Source organism: Molothrus aeneus, chromosome 4, assembly GCF_037042795.1.
Source record: "Molothrus aeneus isolate 106 chromosome 4, BPBGC_Maene_1.0, whole genome shotgun sequence".
NCBI lineage: Eukaryota > Metazoa > Chordata > Aves > Passeriformes > Icteridae > Molothrus > Molothrus aeneus.
In genome coordinates this window covers 46,067,478-46,084,974 of record NC_089649.1, presented here as the reverse complement: position 1 = coordinate 46,084,974, position 17,497 = coordinate 46,067,478, and the positions used below count along the sequence as shown (strand labels likewise).

Here is a 17,497-nt window from a genome sequence, read left to right as displayed (position 1 = left end):
CTGAAGTGTCAATAGAGTGATAGAAACTTGTATATTTATTTTGTATGCATTTTAATATGAAAGATGGCATTGATTCTTACACATTTTTCAAATAAAAGAATCTTGTAAAAATTCATAGTTTTAAACAAAGGCAAAACATTTCTCACAATTAGTGATTTAAAAATAGGATGAAACAGTTTTGTTCAAGCATCCAACTAAGCCGACTCATGGGCCCGAATGCATATCTCTCTTAGTGGAAAAAAATGTGGTGTCTGTAAGAAAATCACACCACAAACACTTCTTTTGCTATTGTGAAAGCTGTAATTTTTAACTGCAGAAAAATGGAAATAAGCCAGTGAGGTTAGAAAATGATGGTACAGAGTAAACTTAGAGATGAAATAGCATGCAGTGTAATTACATATTCAAGGTCCGTAGCTGGAGTCATTCACTCAAAAGACATACATTTGATCTATAAACATCGATGCTGAAGATGACTTGATTCCCTTTTCTGATTTCATTTTAATATTCTAAGACCTTGTGCAATGTAGTTTTCTGTGGCAGCGGGCTGTTCTGTTTGAATGATTTTTCCTATTATACTGCAGAATATAACACTCTACATCATTTCCAAAACATTACTGAAGGAGTGTGAAGCTCTACTGTAAACAGAAGTGAATCAAAAGGATTAATGTTTGAAGCTTGAGTTACTCTTAACGTTTGGAACAAATAACTTCCTTCAGGAAGTGAGCAAAATCAAACAGATGTGTCTGGCCAGAAACATTATCACATGAAAAAAGAGAAAAAGACTTATTTGTTTAATTTTTTTACAATGCTATGCTGTTGAGGGGCAGAACATTAATTGGGACACAGCCTTAGCTGGACCATAGTTGTTCATCTGTGAAAGGGAGGATGCTGGGTTACTTTTCTATAACTTTTCAAGTCTAGACAGTGCTAGACAGTGTGATTTTTTTAATAGTCCAGCCTGTGTGCTTCACTGAATGCTAGCTTTATGTAAGGTTTTCTGCTTTAAAAACAATACTCACCAGCTTTCTAAACCTTACATGCATCTACAGGGCCCACTCTGGTCATTACAGAATATTGCTGTTATGGTGATCTTTTGAATTTTCTGAGACGGAAACGAGATTCATTTATTTGTCCAAAACATGAAGAACATGCAGATGCAGCTGTTTATGAGAACCTTTTGCATCAGTCAGAGCCTGCAGCGTAAGTATGACCTGCTGAAATGTACTTGTGTTTTTAGAAGATAGGGAAGGAGGAGAACTCAAAGTTTATTAGGGATAAGAGGTGTGGAGAAACATTTAATGCAGCAGGCTTTGAAGATTCTCTGCTGCACAAGAAAACAATTTAATTAAGAGGCTATTTGTTCAGGGGGTGGTTTATTCCAACAGAGTGTCATTATATACAGAGTGGATTGTATGTGCTCTTTGTTTTTCTTCTTTATCAAATTTTCTGCAGTTATTTCATGCACCTCCTTGGTTCCAATTTTTTGTACATATTTATGTTTATTGCTATTAAACTTTGGTAGTGCTTATTTGGCACTTTGAATGACAATTTCCCCAGTGTCAGGCCATTAGTACCCTGAGTTCTCCCAAATTCCTGCCTTCAGAAATGACTTTTTAAAAAATCAAACCAGTGTCTTAAAATGTCAGTAGCAGGCTGCCACTGACAGCTCACTGTGTTTTGTGGTGAAACAACCTGTGTCATGGCTCTGAGGTTGCTCTTGTGCTTAATTCTCCTGTATATTTTTAACTGCTGTGTTTTATATACCATCCCAGAGTTCTTTCCAAGGGCGTTTCCAAGCAGATTTCCTTCCGTTTGCAAAGTGAGAGACAGCTTACCAAAACCCTCGGGCCATTAAAATATCTGCCCATTCTAAATTTTAGTCTTTTTATTGCCCCAGTGGGCCCGTTACTTTGTGTTGGCAGTCGCAAAAGAAGCAGGCAGACCCAAGGAGCTGGAAAAGTTCTTTATCCCAGCAAGGCATAGTACTGGTGAAGCTGTTTGTGCCATGGCAATAAATGGGTAGCTGGGGATGCCCCAGAGAGGTTGAGACCACTGGGGTGATGAACATAAGGCTGTAATTTGCCATTGGAGGTGTGCTCTCTGTTCAGTGAAGGGATTGTGCTGTTTAAGCATATTGAGTTATTGTAAAATGAGTTTACAAATGGCAAATTGTAAACTGAGTTATTAACAGCAGAGTATTTACAAGATTCTCGTGTTAGTATTTACTGCTGCTGAATGTGTCAGATGTGTTTCTGGTGGTAATTAAAGCTATTGCTGATCTCATTGCTCCTTCCCATGTTAGCTCTGTGGTTGCATTTACTGTCCTTAAACTAAGCAGATGTTTCAGGCTAAGGAAGTATATGAATTCTAATGGTAATGAAGTGAAAAATGCCAAAGTACATCCATCATTTCCAAAGGTGCCTAAACTGTATCTATAAACCATATAGTAATGAAAATCTGTACATTTGAATTATATATAGCAATAAGAAAATTTAAACTTAAAAGAATCTAGCAGATGGCGGTCCCAAGACTTGGCTGATCTTTTGAAATACATATGAATCCCCTATGGAACTTGGGAGTTTCTGAATTTAACATTTTTTACCTTTTGTCTTCTGCATTTCAATTGCCAATTGAACTGCTGAAATAGTCTGGTAGAAGTTGGCCTAAGCAGAAAAAGGAAGCACTAGCAGATCCCGTGAAACATCTGGATGGTAATATAAAGAGAATGAAGTCTGTATAAACAGTATTTATGTGAATGGTTTTGTTTACTCACCTGAGCCAAACTCCAAACTTTGAGGTGTGCCATTAACTGTACCGACAAACCTCTCTTTCTGTACAGGCATTTCCTCATTTTTTTCACACATCCACGAATTTCCAGTCAACTGATCATCTGTAAATCAATTATTCTGAAGGTTGGCCTGATGTTGGCTTTTTGTTTGGATAGCTTTTGAGATCTTTATCACTAAACTATGTTTCTTTTGTTCTGCTGCCTCTACAGTGATGTTGCCAATGAGTACATGGACATGAAACCAGGAGTGTCATATGCAGTCCCACCAAAGGCTGACAAAAAACGACCTGTGAAGTCTGGTGAGTTCAGTGACAAGGAAATCTGTTTGCTGATAGGAGTGCAGGAAGACAGACTTCATGGATTTGTTCAGTTTTAGCATATTTGTCTTTTGTGAATGGGGACACTTAAAACTCAGTAATTGATGTGAGAAGGCTTGAAAAAGAACAATATGCTAAATTACAGTGTCCTGTATTTCTTCACACTTAAATGGAGTATCAGGATTATTTTTCCTTTTTGGTGATGGGCTATTTATGTGATTCTAGACTGGTACTTACTAAAATTACTGTTTTGTTTAATGTCAAAACAACTCTGCGTGATTTCTACATGATTACACTCGCTTAACTCAAAAGCTGTTGTTGTTTACATTGTGTAGGATCCTACACTGATCAGGATGTTACCCTTTCTATGCCGGAAGATGATGAACTTGCTTTAGATGTAGAAGATCTGCTAAGTTTTTCTTACCAGGTGGCAAAGGGCATGAGCTTCCTTGCCTCCAAAAATGTAAGTTAAGAATTTTTCAGAGATGGACAGAATCAGTAGATTTTTTTTGTCACTTTCAGTGTTTTAATGTGATCTGTGTGTTTAAATGTTGAATATTTCTATGGTCTTTTCAACAAGCACTGCAAACTGATAGGCTCCCTCTCATACCTGAAGCTTTACATGGTGTTGGAGTTATGTACAGTGCTTATTGGCCAAAAGTGATGTTTTATACCCCCTAAAACAGAGGTCAATTTGAAGCAGTGTTGTTGTATATCCACTGCTGAGGGTAGTAGAATGAGTGCAAAGGTATCTATTTGCATGAGTTTTAAACAGCACTGCACTTGCTGCTTCTCTCATGCAGAATACTGCCTTAAACAGGGGAGGTATCACATTGTGTGCTCTTTTTGTAAGCATGGCTTAATTCACAGGAGATGTCTTGATTTTTAGTTTTCTGGAAAGATAAGATCAGCTTAGAGACCCCCAGAAAATCTTCATTGTCTACACTGAACATAATAGACATTCCTCTGGGTTTCATAGGAGAGGTATTGCATAATAGAAGGGGATTTATAAAGAAGTCTTAAGCACAGCATAATTACTATCTCCCTGTGGTTATTCTTGCATTTTATTGAAAAAGTGCCATTTAACATGTAAACATTATAACTAATGTAGCTACTACAGATGCACCTTAAATAAAGTGCAAAACCAAACTTAGGCAATTCAAGGAAAGGAGGACAATCCTGGAGTCCTGTGTTACTATTGGGAAATGTATCTCAAATTCTGCTCTGAGGAAAGTGCACGTTAAAACTTGCTTTTGCACTTGTTTTTTTTTCTCCCACTGCTCCTTCTTCCAAACCAAAGCATAAGCTTCTCTTTAGTTTATTTTTCCTCTATCAACACATTCAAAACAGGCCTGACATGCAAACATATTACAGATGAAACACAGATTCACCACACTCCTGCATCCTTCACTGTTGAGGACTTGCAGTGCTTAGCACACTCATTTTGTATTCTGTTTTCCTAAAGAGTAGCCTCTGGATCCACCTTGTATCATTCCTGGTGACTTTCTCTTTATAGTCCTTCCATTTTTACAGACACAGTGGCATCAAATAGCAAAGGCAGTAAAGAATGTAACATCACCTCACCTTGAGGATGGGAAGTAATGTGCAGTATCACTTTGGCAGTGCTGAGTTAACACCTATATCACAGAATTAAACTGCAGTGCACTAATGTGTTACTGGTCTCTTCAGTTGTTGTATACTTACACCCTTTGGGCTCCAGCAGTTAAATTAGTTAATGCAGACTGCTGTGGGCTGGTAGATAAGGTGCCTCAGGTTGCCTCACATCCTTGAGGCAGGAGGGTCCGTGAGCACCAGCACGCAGAGTGCCCAGCTGCTCCTCCACAAGTTCTGAAGGCTGTGCAGGAGTCAGGATAGGAGCTTGTTCTGGGAGGGCAACTGCCTTAAGCACTCGGTGCCTTTTTCAGAGCTTCCTCCCTTGGACAAAGTCTCTATTCAATGCAAACTGCACTGATTGTGGAGGAACAAGTCAGAGCCATACTGACTCTTGGCAGCTCCTTTGCCTTACTGCTTCAGTACTGAATGACAGCTTCACATATGCAAAGTGCAGAATGCATTGTATACAGAGGTGAACAAGAGTCTACCAAAAGAGTGGAACTATTAAAAGTCATTCTTCATGTAAGCATGCTAAAGAGAGAGAAATTAAGTTACTTGTGCAATCTGCGGTTACTTTCTCAGCTTATTTTTCATAAGTTTTGATATTTTTGGTCATTTTTTGGCTAGAAATTCCCAAAGTTCTGTATTTCAAAGAAAAAGAGAAAAATTGAACTGTCTTCAGTTATATTTTAGACAGCTGTGGCCTGCATGGTAAATACCATCAGTAAAGCTGAAGCTTAATACTCTTCTTTCCAGATGAAAGAAGAAATCATTTAGTTAGAGAATCACCTCCATTCTCTAACAAACACACATGGGCTCCACAGTTTTATACAAAAAACCACAATTTTCTGTGAACACAGGATGCTGTGAAACTCAGGCATACTTCTGGAAGTGTAGTTACCAACACATGTCCACTTCTAAAGTAAAAATTGGAATATAAGGTGGTTAGGTCACTGAATGCATGACCATTGAAAGATAGTGGCATGTGAGAATTTCCACTATTTTAAAATACTTAAGTCTGCTTAACCTCTTGTAGGTACTTAATAATTCAGCTTTTCCAGATGAGTATTTCTGTTATAGGGTTCAGTTTCTGTGTTTGTGTGCTTTGAAGTTGTTACCATAATTTCCCCTATTTTCAGATTTTCAGCAATTTTATATTAATGACAATAGCTACTTAAGAGAATATTGGGAATATTTTGGGAAAAAACCACATTTTTCCCTCTATTTTGTCCTGTATTAGGAAACAAGCCAGTGATGATTTTGATAAATCAGAAAAAAGTACATTAAATTTTAGCTGAGAATGTGAAACACTGCAAAATTCAATAACTGCAACCGGTATTTTCTAGACTAAATGCATAAACAGCCTTATTACTGTGGATTGATGTAATTATTGTAAAGATAAGAGATCAGAATGTTTACTCATCTGAGTAAGCTTATTAGCACATGACTTCATTGTGATTTACAGCTTGCCTTAAAATGCATAATACAGTAAGTTACATAGCAAAGTAAACATGTAACCAAGCCTGTTAGGGATATTATCAACTAGTTTTGTTTGTTTGTCTATTATTTAGTGCATTCATAGGGATCTGGCCGCAAGAAATATTCTTCTAACTCATGGTCGAATTACAAAAATCTGTGACTTTGGCCTGGCAAGAGATATAAGGAATGACTCAAATTACGTGGTCAAAGGAAATGTAAGTATTTATGATACTTAATACATTTAAGTTAAGCAAGTTCCTGTTGTCTTGCTGTGCAAGTACAAGTCTTTTTTAGTTAGATGGAAATCTGGATTTTCCAGTTCTGGTGTGTGTATATATATATATCTATATCTATCTGTGTTGGCTAGGCGGGGAAAATTCTGACATAGATGTGTGTGCTGACAAAATTCTTAGTTTATACTTGTTATACTGGAAAATATGTGCTCATAGCTGAATGCATGTTGTAGTGAAAGAAATGTTTTTGCTGCACCAATATAATGTCCAGTCTTCTTATTATATATGAATGTACTCAAAGGTACTGCTCTGTAAGTAATTGCTAGTTTTGACATGGAAATACTCTAGTATCAGAGTCCTAAATGTTGGAATTATTTGGAAACATTTTCCCTGGGCATTGCATTATTTTTCAGTTATTGAAATAGTTTATTTTTAAAATATCTAAATAATTAGGGTTTTGTAGCTTCTCCTTTTCTGTAAGGGAGCACTCAGACAATGAAAACTGAAGTGTGAATTTACTGATTAGAGCATCAATGGGAGGCAAAAACATCTTGGTTTTCTCTGATTCAATAGAGACATCCTAACCTCCCTCGTATGTGTAACAAACACAGCTTTAGCTTGCAGCTGTAGTTCAAACCCTGTAACAGGGTTGGAACAAGACACTATATTTTGATGAGAAAAGTTTAAAACCTCCCATGTAGAGGAGTACCAACCTCACAAGTACCTATTAAAGCTCTGGAGGGGTACAAAGGCACTTTGAAGTGATGCAGATTACCTTGGCAGCACTTGCAGTCCCCTTTAAAGTGCCAGAGCAGTAAAAAGAGCCCTACTACAAAAGAAAATCTAGCTTCTCTGTGGTTAAGCTGGGGAAGTGTTTATGAAGTATAGGTATTTTGCATCTCAAACTGATTTATGCTGCCTGGCTTAGTGTTCTAAGTCTGTGTCAGATAGGTGCAGCCAGCTGCTGCCTTCAGAGTACATATGCTTCACTTGCACAGTTTTTCAAAGAAGATCCCTGTTCAGCAAGGCAGCCCTTGTCCCCATTTCAGCTGAGGGCTCCATGATCTTAATGATGAGGGGCTGGTCATTACTTAGGGGCTTGACAACACATGGACTAAAGCTTACCTGTCCTGCCTTTGGCAAGCTGATAAAGAGAGAAAATGCCATACCTGAGCATCTCTCACCAAAGGGGTTTGCCACTCACTTAACTTCAGTCAATCCATGGTACCTCAGGTATGACATAACTCTGCTGCTGTGCTGTTACCCAGCAGGCCTTGATGTCTCAGGTACCTACAGCATCCTTACTTTAGGCTGTGAGACAGGTTTATTGGTTTTCTTCAAAACAATGTCAGTACCAGCCACTGGTTCAGGTTAGGGACCAGTAGGAACTGAAATAATTCACGAGTGCCTGCTGTGACAAAATATTGAGTAGTGCTTAGTGTAACCAAGCTACTTTCAGGCTCAAGGTCAGGTCAAGAACTGCCTGATCATAAAGGGTCCTGGGAGTAGGAAGTTTAGACCAGCACCTTAGGAGGGAAGTGTGCAACTGAGTTTTATTTGTCTAGGTTATCCTTTAAGTTTCCTGAGTTCATAGAATCACAGAATCATAGAATGGTTTGGGTTGGAAGGACCTTCTAAGATCATCTAGTCCAACCCCTCTGCCATGGGCAAGGACATCTTTCACTAGATCAGGTTGCTTAGAGCACCATCCAGTCTGACCTTGAACATCTCCAGTGTTGGAAATGTTGCCCAGATGAAGTATCCACAACCTCTCTGGACTACCTGTTCCAGTGTCTCACCATCCTCATCATAATTTTTTTCCTTGTTTCCAATCTAAATCCATGCCTTTTCAATTTAAAACCATTTTTCCTCGTTCAGTCATCACAGGCCCCAGTAAAAAGCCTCTCTCCCATCTTTGTTATAAGTCCTCTTTATGTAAGCCACATTGAGGTCTCCCTTCTCTTCTCCAGACTGAATAACCCCAAGCTCTCTCAAACTTTCTTCATATTAGATGTGTTCAAGCCCTCTGATCATTGGAAGAAAGAGGTCTGGTTTCTTCCAAAGCAGGAAGAGTGTTTAGGACAGAGGTCTGACCAGCTCCTACAATCAGACAAGGAAAGGGCAAACCAGGGAGAGGAAGGTGGAAGCAAATGCAAAGGCTTCCTGTGTCCTTTCTTCTGCTCCGGTTAGCATTCATAAGGGATCTTTCCATTCCCACCCAAACTTATGAAAAATCACAGAATCATAGAATTGTTCAAGTGGTAAAAGACCTTTTAGATCATTCACTCCAACTGATAACCCAGCACTACCAAGTCCTCTAAACCATTTCTCTAAGCTCCACATCTAACATGTCTTTAAATATGTCTAGGGATGGTGACTCCATCACTTCCCCAGGCAGCCTGCTCCAATGCTTGACAGCCCTTTTGGTGAAGAATTTTTCCTAATATCCAATCCAAACCTCCCCTGGCACAATTCAAGGCCATTTTCTATGCTCCTGTCACTTGTTGTGTAGAAGAGACAGATCCCCACCTTGCTACAGCCTCCTTTTGGGTAGCTGCAGAGAGCACAAAGGTCTCCCCCAGCCTCCTTTTCTTTGGGATAAAAGACTCCAGATCCCTCAGCTGCTCCCTGTAAGGCTTAATATTCCAGACTCTTCATTACCTTCGTTGTTTTTCTTTGGAAACACTCCAGTACCTAAATGTTGTAGTGAGGGGCTCAGAAATGTCAGTGTTGTAGTGAGGGGCTCAGAACTGGACACAGCACTCAAGGTGTGTCCTCACCAGTGCTGAGCACAGGGGACAATCTGTTTCCTGGGCCTGCTGGCCACACTATTGCTGACACAGGCCAGGGTGCCATTGGCCTTCTTGGCCATCTGGGCACATCTGGCTCATGTTCAGCCACTGTCACCAGCACCCCCAGGTCCTTTTCCGGGCAGCTTTCCAGACACTCTTCCCCCAGCCTGTAGCAAGGCATAGGATTGTTGGGACCCAAGGGCAGAATCCAACTCTTGGCCTTTTTGAACCTCATACAATTGGTTTGGCTCATCCAGTTTATCCAGATACCTCTGTAGAGCCTTCCAGCAGATCAACACTTCTGCCCAAAATATTTATTTATATATATTACTTTAATTTGAATTTAAGGTTTTTTTGCAGATAGACTGAGGAGTTAAAGCAGATGTATTGACTAAAGCCTTGAAGCGTCTTGACTATGTGAATCTTATTTGGCTGCCTGTGCCAGCGAGTCCACCAAAGTAGACTTGCTTACATGCTGAAGTAACCATGTGATGATCATTTATATTATTTTCCTCTGACTTCCTGTATCCTTTATTAACTAGACAGAAGGAGTCAAACAGTATTCAGAAAATCAGAGTGCCAGGAACAGTATTAGCTTGGTAGACCAACAGAAAGATTGATCACTAGCAACGCAGCACTTGGAGACTCTAAAATGCTAAAAGTTTCTTTTTGGTTGGATACTTCTTGATTTTAAAAATATTTAATGCACATTAAAAAAAACAGAACAAGTTGATTTTACCTTGTCAATTCTTTATTCCTTATATCTACTGTCTTAATTTATTCCCTCTTCCCTGGAAAGGCTCGTCTTCCCGTGAAGTGGATGGCACCTGAAAGCATTTTCAATTGCGTCTACACCTTTGAGAGTGACGTCTGGTCTTACGGGATATTGCTTTGGGAGCTCTTTTCTTTAGGTAAGCTCCTTCAAGATGTTTACTCCATATCTGTTTCATTTTGGGTTTTACTGTCGATGCAGAAATCATATTGCTCACCTGCTCTCTCAACAGGAAGCAGTCCCTATCCAGGGATACCTGTGGACTCCAAGTTCTATAAAATGATCAAAGAAGGATACAGGATGTTCAGCCCTGAGTGTGCACCACCTGAAATGTAAGTGAGCAACCAGCACCTCCAATCATCCAAACATCAGTAAAGATGTGAAGAAAGGGAAGCTTCTGTTCTTGCACTAAGGCTCATTGCTCTGCCCCATTGTAATTTTTTTAAATTCTTTTCCTGTTTTAAATAATTCATGTACTCTTAACTAGCAGAATACACGCCTGTGTTGTTACAAGCAATGAAATACACTCATGCCTTGTGCCATCTGATCACTTTGTCATGGCACCTGCTCTCTGTCAATAAATTATTGACAGATTACAGAACATAATTAAACATTTTTACTTCAGATAAAGAAGTCAGTGAGATGTATCACCAGACTGTACAGCATCTGCATTTGTGCTTTACTTCCTGACAGCAAGAGGACTGGCTACTGATCTTCTTTATGAGACATTCCTAATTCACTATTTTGTAAATGGATTGGCATTTAACAAGCTGTCAAAGAACACTGTGTCCAGAGCCTCCCATTAGTGGTGAGTTCTCTGTTGTCACAAACACAGGTCTTAGCAGCAACATTCCTGTTCTTAAAGTCATTTAAAGAAGATGCAACGCTTTTGTTTCAAATAATAATGCAGGAGAGATAAGAACTAAGGATTTCTTCATGAGCCGTATTTAATTTTGGTGTCTTTACAGGTATGACATAATGAAGAGTTGCTGGGATGCTGATCCCTTACGGAGACCTACATTTAAACAAATTGTACAAATGATAGAGCAGCAGCTTTCAGATAATGCCCCCCGGGTAAGCTATGGATTAAGCAGTTTCAAGCAAGATGTTACACTAGAGCTGTGAGAAGGAGAGCCCAGGCACTGCATTTCTGGTATTACTTATGTAGCTTTGCAGCATCAGTCTGGGTAGTAAGAATGATGTTTGGGCTATTACATTAGACAGTATCTATCTAAGCCCATACCCAATATTTATTAGCTGCAGAACATTTTTTGCATTACTGATGTTTCTCACTTACAATAGACCTGTCACAACAATTTTGACATTACAAAATGCAACGGTACTGCATAAATTCACCTTATCCTAAACTATGAAAAAATCTGTTAATCTGGGAAACATCTCAGAAATAAATATAATTAGTTTTTATTAGGAAAGCCATTGGATGAAGGGGTGGAGCCTTTGGCACTCTTCTGTATCTTCTCACTTCCCTCCCCTAATACCATTTACATAACCTTGAAGGTATGTTGTCACAAATTGTATGTGCTGCTCTTTCAACCATTCCATAGCGAAAGCTTATTCTGAGCAGGCAACTGGAAAAACTGTCCAAAGAAAAACTGGAGGCACATCCTAAACTTGGATTATCTCTCTCCATAACTTTGTGTGTTACTGGAGTTTACAAAAGTACGTTTAGACCTGACTTAAAAATAAAGCTTCCTTTTACTTTCTGGATGCCTTGTTTGGGCAGAGAGTACATGGCTTCCTGACAATTTGAGAAAAGAGGAAACTGAAAGCTGCTGGTGTTCGATTGCATCCTGTAGTGTATTTTTGGCAGGTGCAGGCATTACTAAAACAAAAGCAAGAATCTGAAGGAATCATTAGTGAGATTTCTGGGGGAGCTTAGTAATAACCTGAGCTATTTCTTTTTTTTTGAGCTCAGCTGAAATTTGGCATGCAGTTGGAAGCTACAGTGTTTTTAGTAACTGAGATTGAACTTCATGATTCTTTAAAGTAGCAGTTAAGCCCAAGACCTTTTGACACTGTTTTGATTTGCAAAAAAGCTCCTGAGCTGGAGCCCTTCCACAGCAGTGTATAGTACACGGTGGGAAAAGGCTAAGAAAGGAATTCTCTCCAAGAATGTGCGAAGGGAGCAGTCTGCAGAGTATTGACACCAGTCTTTGGCTTCTGCAGGTTTATGCCAATTTCTCAACCCCACCTTCCAGTCAAGGAAATGCCCCGGATCACTCTGTGAGGATTAACTCAGTGGGCAGCAGTGCTTCCTCGACTCAGCCTCTCCTGGTACGCGAAGATGTTTGAGTGGCACGTGAAGAAGAGGAGATCAGATGTGTTAGCTGTTTGTATTGTGCAGGGGCTGAGAGAGGGACAACTTCAGTAATTTCTCTTTCTTTTACTCACTACTACCACTGTGTAGCTGAAATGTTGTAATACTGTCCTTTACCATGCACTGTTATACATAAACTTAATCTGCTGAGCACGGTTACAGGCATCATTGCAGTGTTAATTGAAGCTGTATATATTTTGCTATATTGTGTGTTTTTGCAGTAGAGAGCCAGATGTGAAGGAAAAAAAACATCCGACAAAAGAAATCCTAAGCCAGGGTGTAGAATTAAATGACTGTAGATAAAACCAAATCTGCAGTGATTCGTCTCTGGATCTGTGCCTAGAATGCATACAGTCATTTTCTAGTTAATCTTGTTTTTCTGAATTTATGAAATAAACAAGTATTAAGTTAATGGTTTTGTAAACCCCTTTCCACATCCAGCCAAGCCTGAAAGGCTTTCCCAGACAGGTATTATAGTTTGGAGGCCAGTGAGGGTGCTGTATTTACCTGGGAAAAAGAGGTGAAGGAACCAAGACCCTTCCAAAGCTGATTTGCACAGCTGGAAACCCTCCTGGGAGCTCTGGGGTTTAAACCAGAGGAGAAGGGAGGAAGAGCATGGATTTTCATTTTTATTTCCCACCTGTGCTGTCACCCTTGCAGACCAGCTGCACTGTTTCCATGGATATATGCACTACTTCCCACCAGGAAGTGCATTCCCTGCCAGGATGAAGCTGCCCGTTGCTGGGTCTCACTCCACCATGGAACCTGAACTGCTTCTGTGGCCCTCTGCCTGGGGTGCCCAAAGACTTTGACATTTGTTTTGCTAATAGTTGCATCTAAAAGTGTTCACCAAAGATAGGTGGGCCCTGCCAAATTGGTCAGAAAAGAGGAGGAAGGCTGCTTCCAGTAAACTGTGTGTCGGGACAGGAGGCTGTTTAACAAGTCATCTTATCTAAGGGAGACTAGAGAAAAATAATACTCTCCTGGAGGCCCTTTCTTTATCTTGTCCTACCCAGGTGAATCTTTCCCACAGGCAGTCTTGGATAGTGTTAACTGGAAAGGGCTATTCTCCTCCACCCCAAGTTGTTTCTCTGGTAGTCCGGAGATGATAATGAAGAAGAGTCTAACTGAGAAGTGCCAAATTTATAAATGGCATAAGGGAAAGAATCCTTTCATTCTTCTTTGAAAGACACAAAGCTTTGGGATCAGCATCTGTTGAACCCAGGGCTGTGCTTAAAAGTGTTTTCTAACCCCCTTTTCTTCCCACCAGGAACACTGCTGGTTCTTTTCCTTCGTTTCTGACCCCTAAAAATAAGTAAAGGCATTGAGAGAAGTATTTCTCAGAGGCAGAGTACTACTTGAGTACCATATTTATTTACAATGCACTTAAGCACTCTGTTACTTACTTTACCAGGATTTTGGTTGAGTTTACATGCAATTCAAATGTGTAACTAGCTGCCCAAATACAAGGTAATTGTAAATACACACGCTGGTAGTATATTTTGGGTTACATTGAATACCGTGCTCTTTCTGTGACTGTGCATTTGGTTTGTTGTTACAGGAATCCGTCTTTCAGAGTTAAATAAAAAAAAATTAGCCATTTGCACTGAACTTACTTAGGCTGTTGCACCTTTCCAAAGTTAGCCATTTGTTTGGATGCACTCTTATGCATACTAGTTGTTGAGCATTTTCAGTTTAATGCTATAAAAGCTCTTTTGTAACGTGTTGGCTTTTGGAGCAACTGTAGACAAACTAGTTGTTATAGATGTCTCGGTACTTTACAGACACTTAGCTGAAAGAGGTTTGGGTTTTTTCGTTCTTGAAATTTATATTTTTATAATTTTGGGGGGTTTGAAACTTATTTTGCAATGGCTTGGTGTTTTGAATGGGTTTATGCATTGTTTTTGTAAATATGGAAATGTAGCAATAATGTCCTTTTGACTATTCTCAGTCCTTGAGTCTCAAAAATATTTTTTTATATATATATATGCAAAAACTATATGTATAAATATGTAAGTGTTTGAAAGTTTATGAAACACTTATGGATATGTTGCTCAGTTGTAGAATTGCAGTTAAGAAAAGTTCAAATAAATCTGTAAATATGTATTCAAATGCTAACAATGTGTATTATGTTAAAACTGAATATTTTCATGTAAGTCTTAATAAATTCCTGGGTTGAAGCAAAACCTCAGTGTCTGGCCAAACACAGGTCAAGTCTGGCATTCTGAAACACTTTTGCAAATACATGCCAAAAAATTTTATTTGCTATCTAAGTTCTTTACCTGTGAATATATGGGACTTGACAAATACTTGAAAATTCCAATGCAGCTTTGTTCTGGAAGAAAATTGCAGTTAGAAGATTGATCTTGTAGACTGTTGGTGCAGTCCATATATCATGAATAGTGTTTAAAATGAAGATCTCTCAGTATTGCTAAGGAAATGGTTGCAGAGGGAATTGGAGCCACTCAAAGGCTGAGTATTCCCCCTTGCTTTAAAAAATGTACATGCTCTTGGCCCCTCTTTCAGGCTGGCATGAGAGCTCGTGCTGGACTGGCCGAGTGCTGGCAGGCAGCAGGAGATCCCTGGGGCTGCTGCAGTGGGAAGGGTCATGAAGGGAAAGCTGCCCTCACTTGAGCAGGTACTCTGTGTCTTGCTGGGAGTCCCTCTGATGTAGTTACTCCAGGTTTGAAATCTGTGACTCCCCATCTCACACTTGTTCCTATGCTGCCTAAGGGTTTGCCTGCTTGGTATGTGATTTAATAGTAGTTATAGAGCATATAAATCTCTAAAATTACCCTACTAAAACCCCTACTAACTTATATGGGAGACAGACCTCAACCATTTTGGTCCTTAAACATTCCTGTTCTGTCAGCAGACCACCGTGAAAAGCTCCCCTTCTTCAGCTTCCTTTGTAAAACACCTTCCTTTTTTTGTCTTTTTTTTTCCTTCCACACAGGTCTTCACTTTGCTTGTTAAAACTAATTAAGGAAATTATAACCTGGTTTTGTCAGGAGCCATGAGATATGAGCTTTGTTAAAACTGGCATTGTCATTGTTTCTAATAATGCTTCAGAAGATACCAAAATGGTGTCTGATATGGAACCATTTTTTTCCTATCTTGTCCACCACCCCCAGATTCAAGCAGAGTAGAGTTTCATACTGAAGGATTCCTGCAGCTGAATTGTACAAATAATTTGGGAGTTCTCATTTAGCATCGCCAAAGGAGCTATTTTATGCATTTATTTGGTTAGCACATCATTAATTTTATTTTCCTGGAATGTTTCCCATTCTGAAACACCCTAGGATATTGCATCTCGGTTTTCTGAAAAAAATCTTGCTCCTATTTTCTTATTACAAGGCTCTCAGTGATTACCACTTCCATTCCTGCTCATGGTCAACAGCCCATTTCCTTCTGAATTATTTTATTGTGCCAGTTCTAAGCAATAGCTTTCAAGGAAAGGCCCATATTGACACTTAATATGTCTTTTATCTGCCCTTCAAAGCATTGTTGTACCCAGCTATAAAGAGCAACCAGCACCATATTATCATCATGGACCATCGGGGCCATGGACTGTCGTGGACCAAGCGTCTGAAGGGAGGGTGCAGAAAACTGGTTCAGGCCAGGGGTGCCCAATGACAGGACCAGAGGCACTGGGCACAAATGGAAATGTGTAAGTCTCCCTCAACATCAGGAAACACCTTTTTTTTACTGTAAGGGTGACTAAGCACTGGCATGGATTATTCCTGAGATGATGAGGTTTCTGTGCTTGGAGATAATCAAAAACCATGTGGACATGGTCCCAGGCAAGGGGCTCTATGTGTCCCTCCTTAAGCAGGGGAGTTGGGCCAGATATCTGCCTTAAAACCTCAACCCTTCTGTGATATTGCAGTCAGCCAAGGGCACTTTGGAGAATCTCAGCTGTAACATGCACTTGGCTAGAAGCAGGAAAGAAAATCCCTCCTTTACACTGAACATTAGAGAGTGACTTGTCCTCTGTTCCCTTTACTAGCTAGAAAAGAAAATACTCGTAGGCTCTGTGGGAGAGAAGAGGAAAGATCATGGAAGCACTAGGGCATACATGGAGTTAGTGATCAGTATCATACACATCATTATCACGTATTTTTTTGTTTCTGGTTCTTCTTTACCTTTCTACATAGGTCTTTGGGAAAGCAAATGGAGACATGTTCCTGGGCTAAGTCACCAGCATAGGAACATTCACACCCTGGACCAAAATATTCACACTGATCACTGGAGAAGTTGGAAAACAGCATCCTTAATTCTAGTGTATTGGAGGCTGAAATCCAGAGAGAGATATGTTTCCATCTTCCTCTATATGGATTAGGGAGCTTCCTACTTGTTCTGTAGGGAAGTCTGAGTCTCAATAGAGGAGAAGGAACAGTTGCACAGACTTTTTAGCTTCTGGTTTAGAACCTAAGTTGTAAAAAATGTGATAATCTACTCTGCAGTTCAGTTGTGGCTTGCAGAAACTTCTGTAACTATGAGTAATGGTTAAAGATGACCTTCAATTGCCATATTTCCTGTGCACTAATTTCTTAGAAGATTATGCTGTAACTAGTCATTTTCTGTCCAGAAATTGCTCTGAAGCTGTTTCCTGAAAGATTGTCCATATTTCTTAAATTGATTATCATTCACTCTTCTTGGTGAGGATCATTATCTGTCAGTTGCCAGCCAGGCAGCAGAGATTATTTACTAGCAGCAGTAGCTCCAGTCATTTGATTTTTCTGTCTGTGCCCTAGAAATCATTTTAGCTAAGTTGTGACAGGCAGCAGAAACCAGTATAGCCCAAAGGGGCTGCTGGGCTTTGTGTGCTCCCCCCAAGCACTGTCAGCAACATCAGATAAGGGCTTTGCATGGCACATTTAGTGCTACCCAACCATCAGGTCCCCACGCGGAAGGCACAGCATGTAGCTTCCCTTATAGACCACTAAACATCAATGTGTAGCACAAGTTACGCCCAGGACATTCTCCAGCTGCAGAAAGTGCCAAATTTGTACATTTTGAGATGTAGGCATGCCAGTGGCTGGCTGCTCTTCTGCAAATCATACTGCATGTATTTGTAACTGGTTCGAGCACCATTGCTGGGCAGGGGGCCTTGCTCTTAATGTGTGGTTGTGGGTGGAGCTGGTGTGGCCATCAGAACCTT

The 17,497-nt window shown here is 39.9% G+C and overlaps 1 protein-coding gene across 1 annotated transcript in view; it reads left to right on the top strand.

The window, feature by feature from the left end:
• KIT (KIT proto-oncogene, receptor tyrosine kinase) overlaps positions 1-14,519 on the top strand; it is a 56,661-nt gene extending 42,142 nt beyond the window's left edge. The window contains exons 14-21 of the mRNA XM_066548426.1: positions 1,050-1,200; positions 2,999-3,087; positions 3,441-3,568; positions 6,291-6,413; positions 10,023-10,134; positions 10,228-10,327; positions 10,964-11,069; positions 12,183-14,519. Coding sequence (XP_066404523.1) covers positions 1,050-1,200; positions 2,999-3,087; positions 3,441-3,568; positions 6,291-6,413; positions 10,023-10,134; positions 10,228-10,327; positions 10,964-11,069; positions 12,183-12,308 — 935 coding nt within the window. The 3' untranslated portion in view covers positions 12,309-14,519. The remainder of the gene's footprint in view (positions 1-1,049; positions 1,201-2,998; positions 3,088-3,440; positions 3,569-6,290; positions 6,414-10,022; positions 10,135-10,227; positions 10,328-10,963; positions 11,070-12,182) is intronic.
• The last annotated feature ends 2,978 nt before the right edge of the window (positions 14,520-17,497 follow it).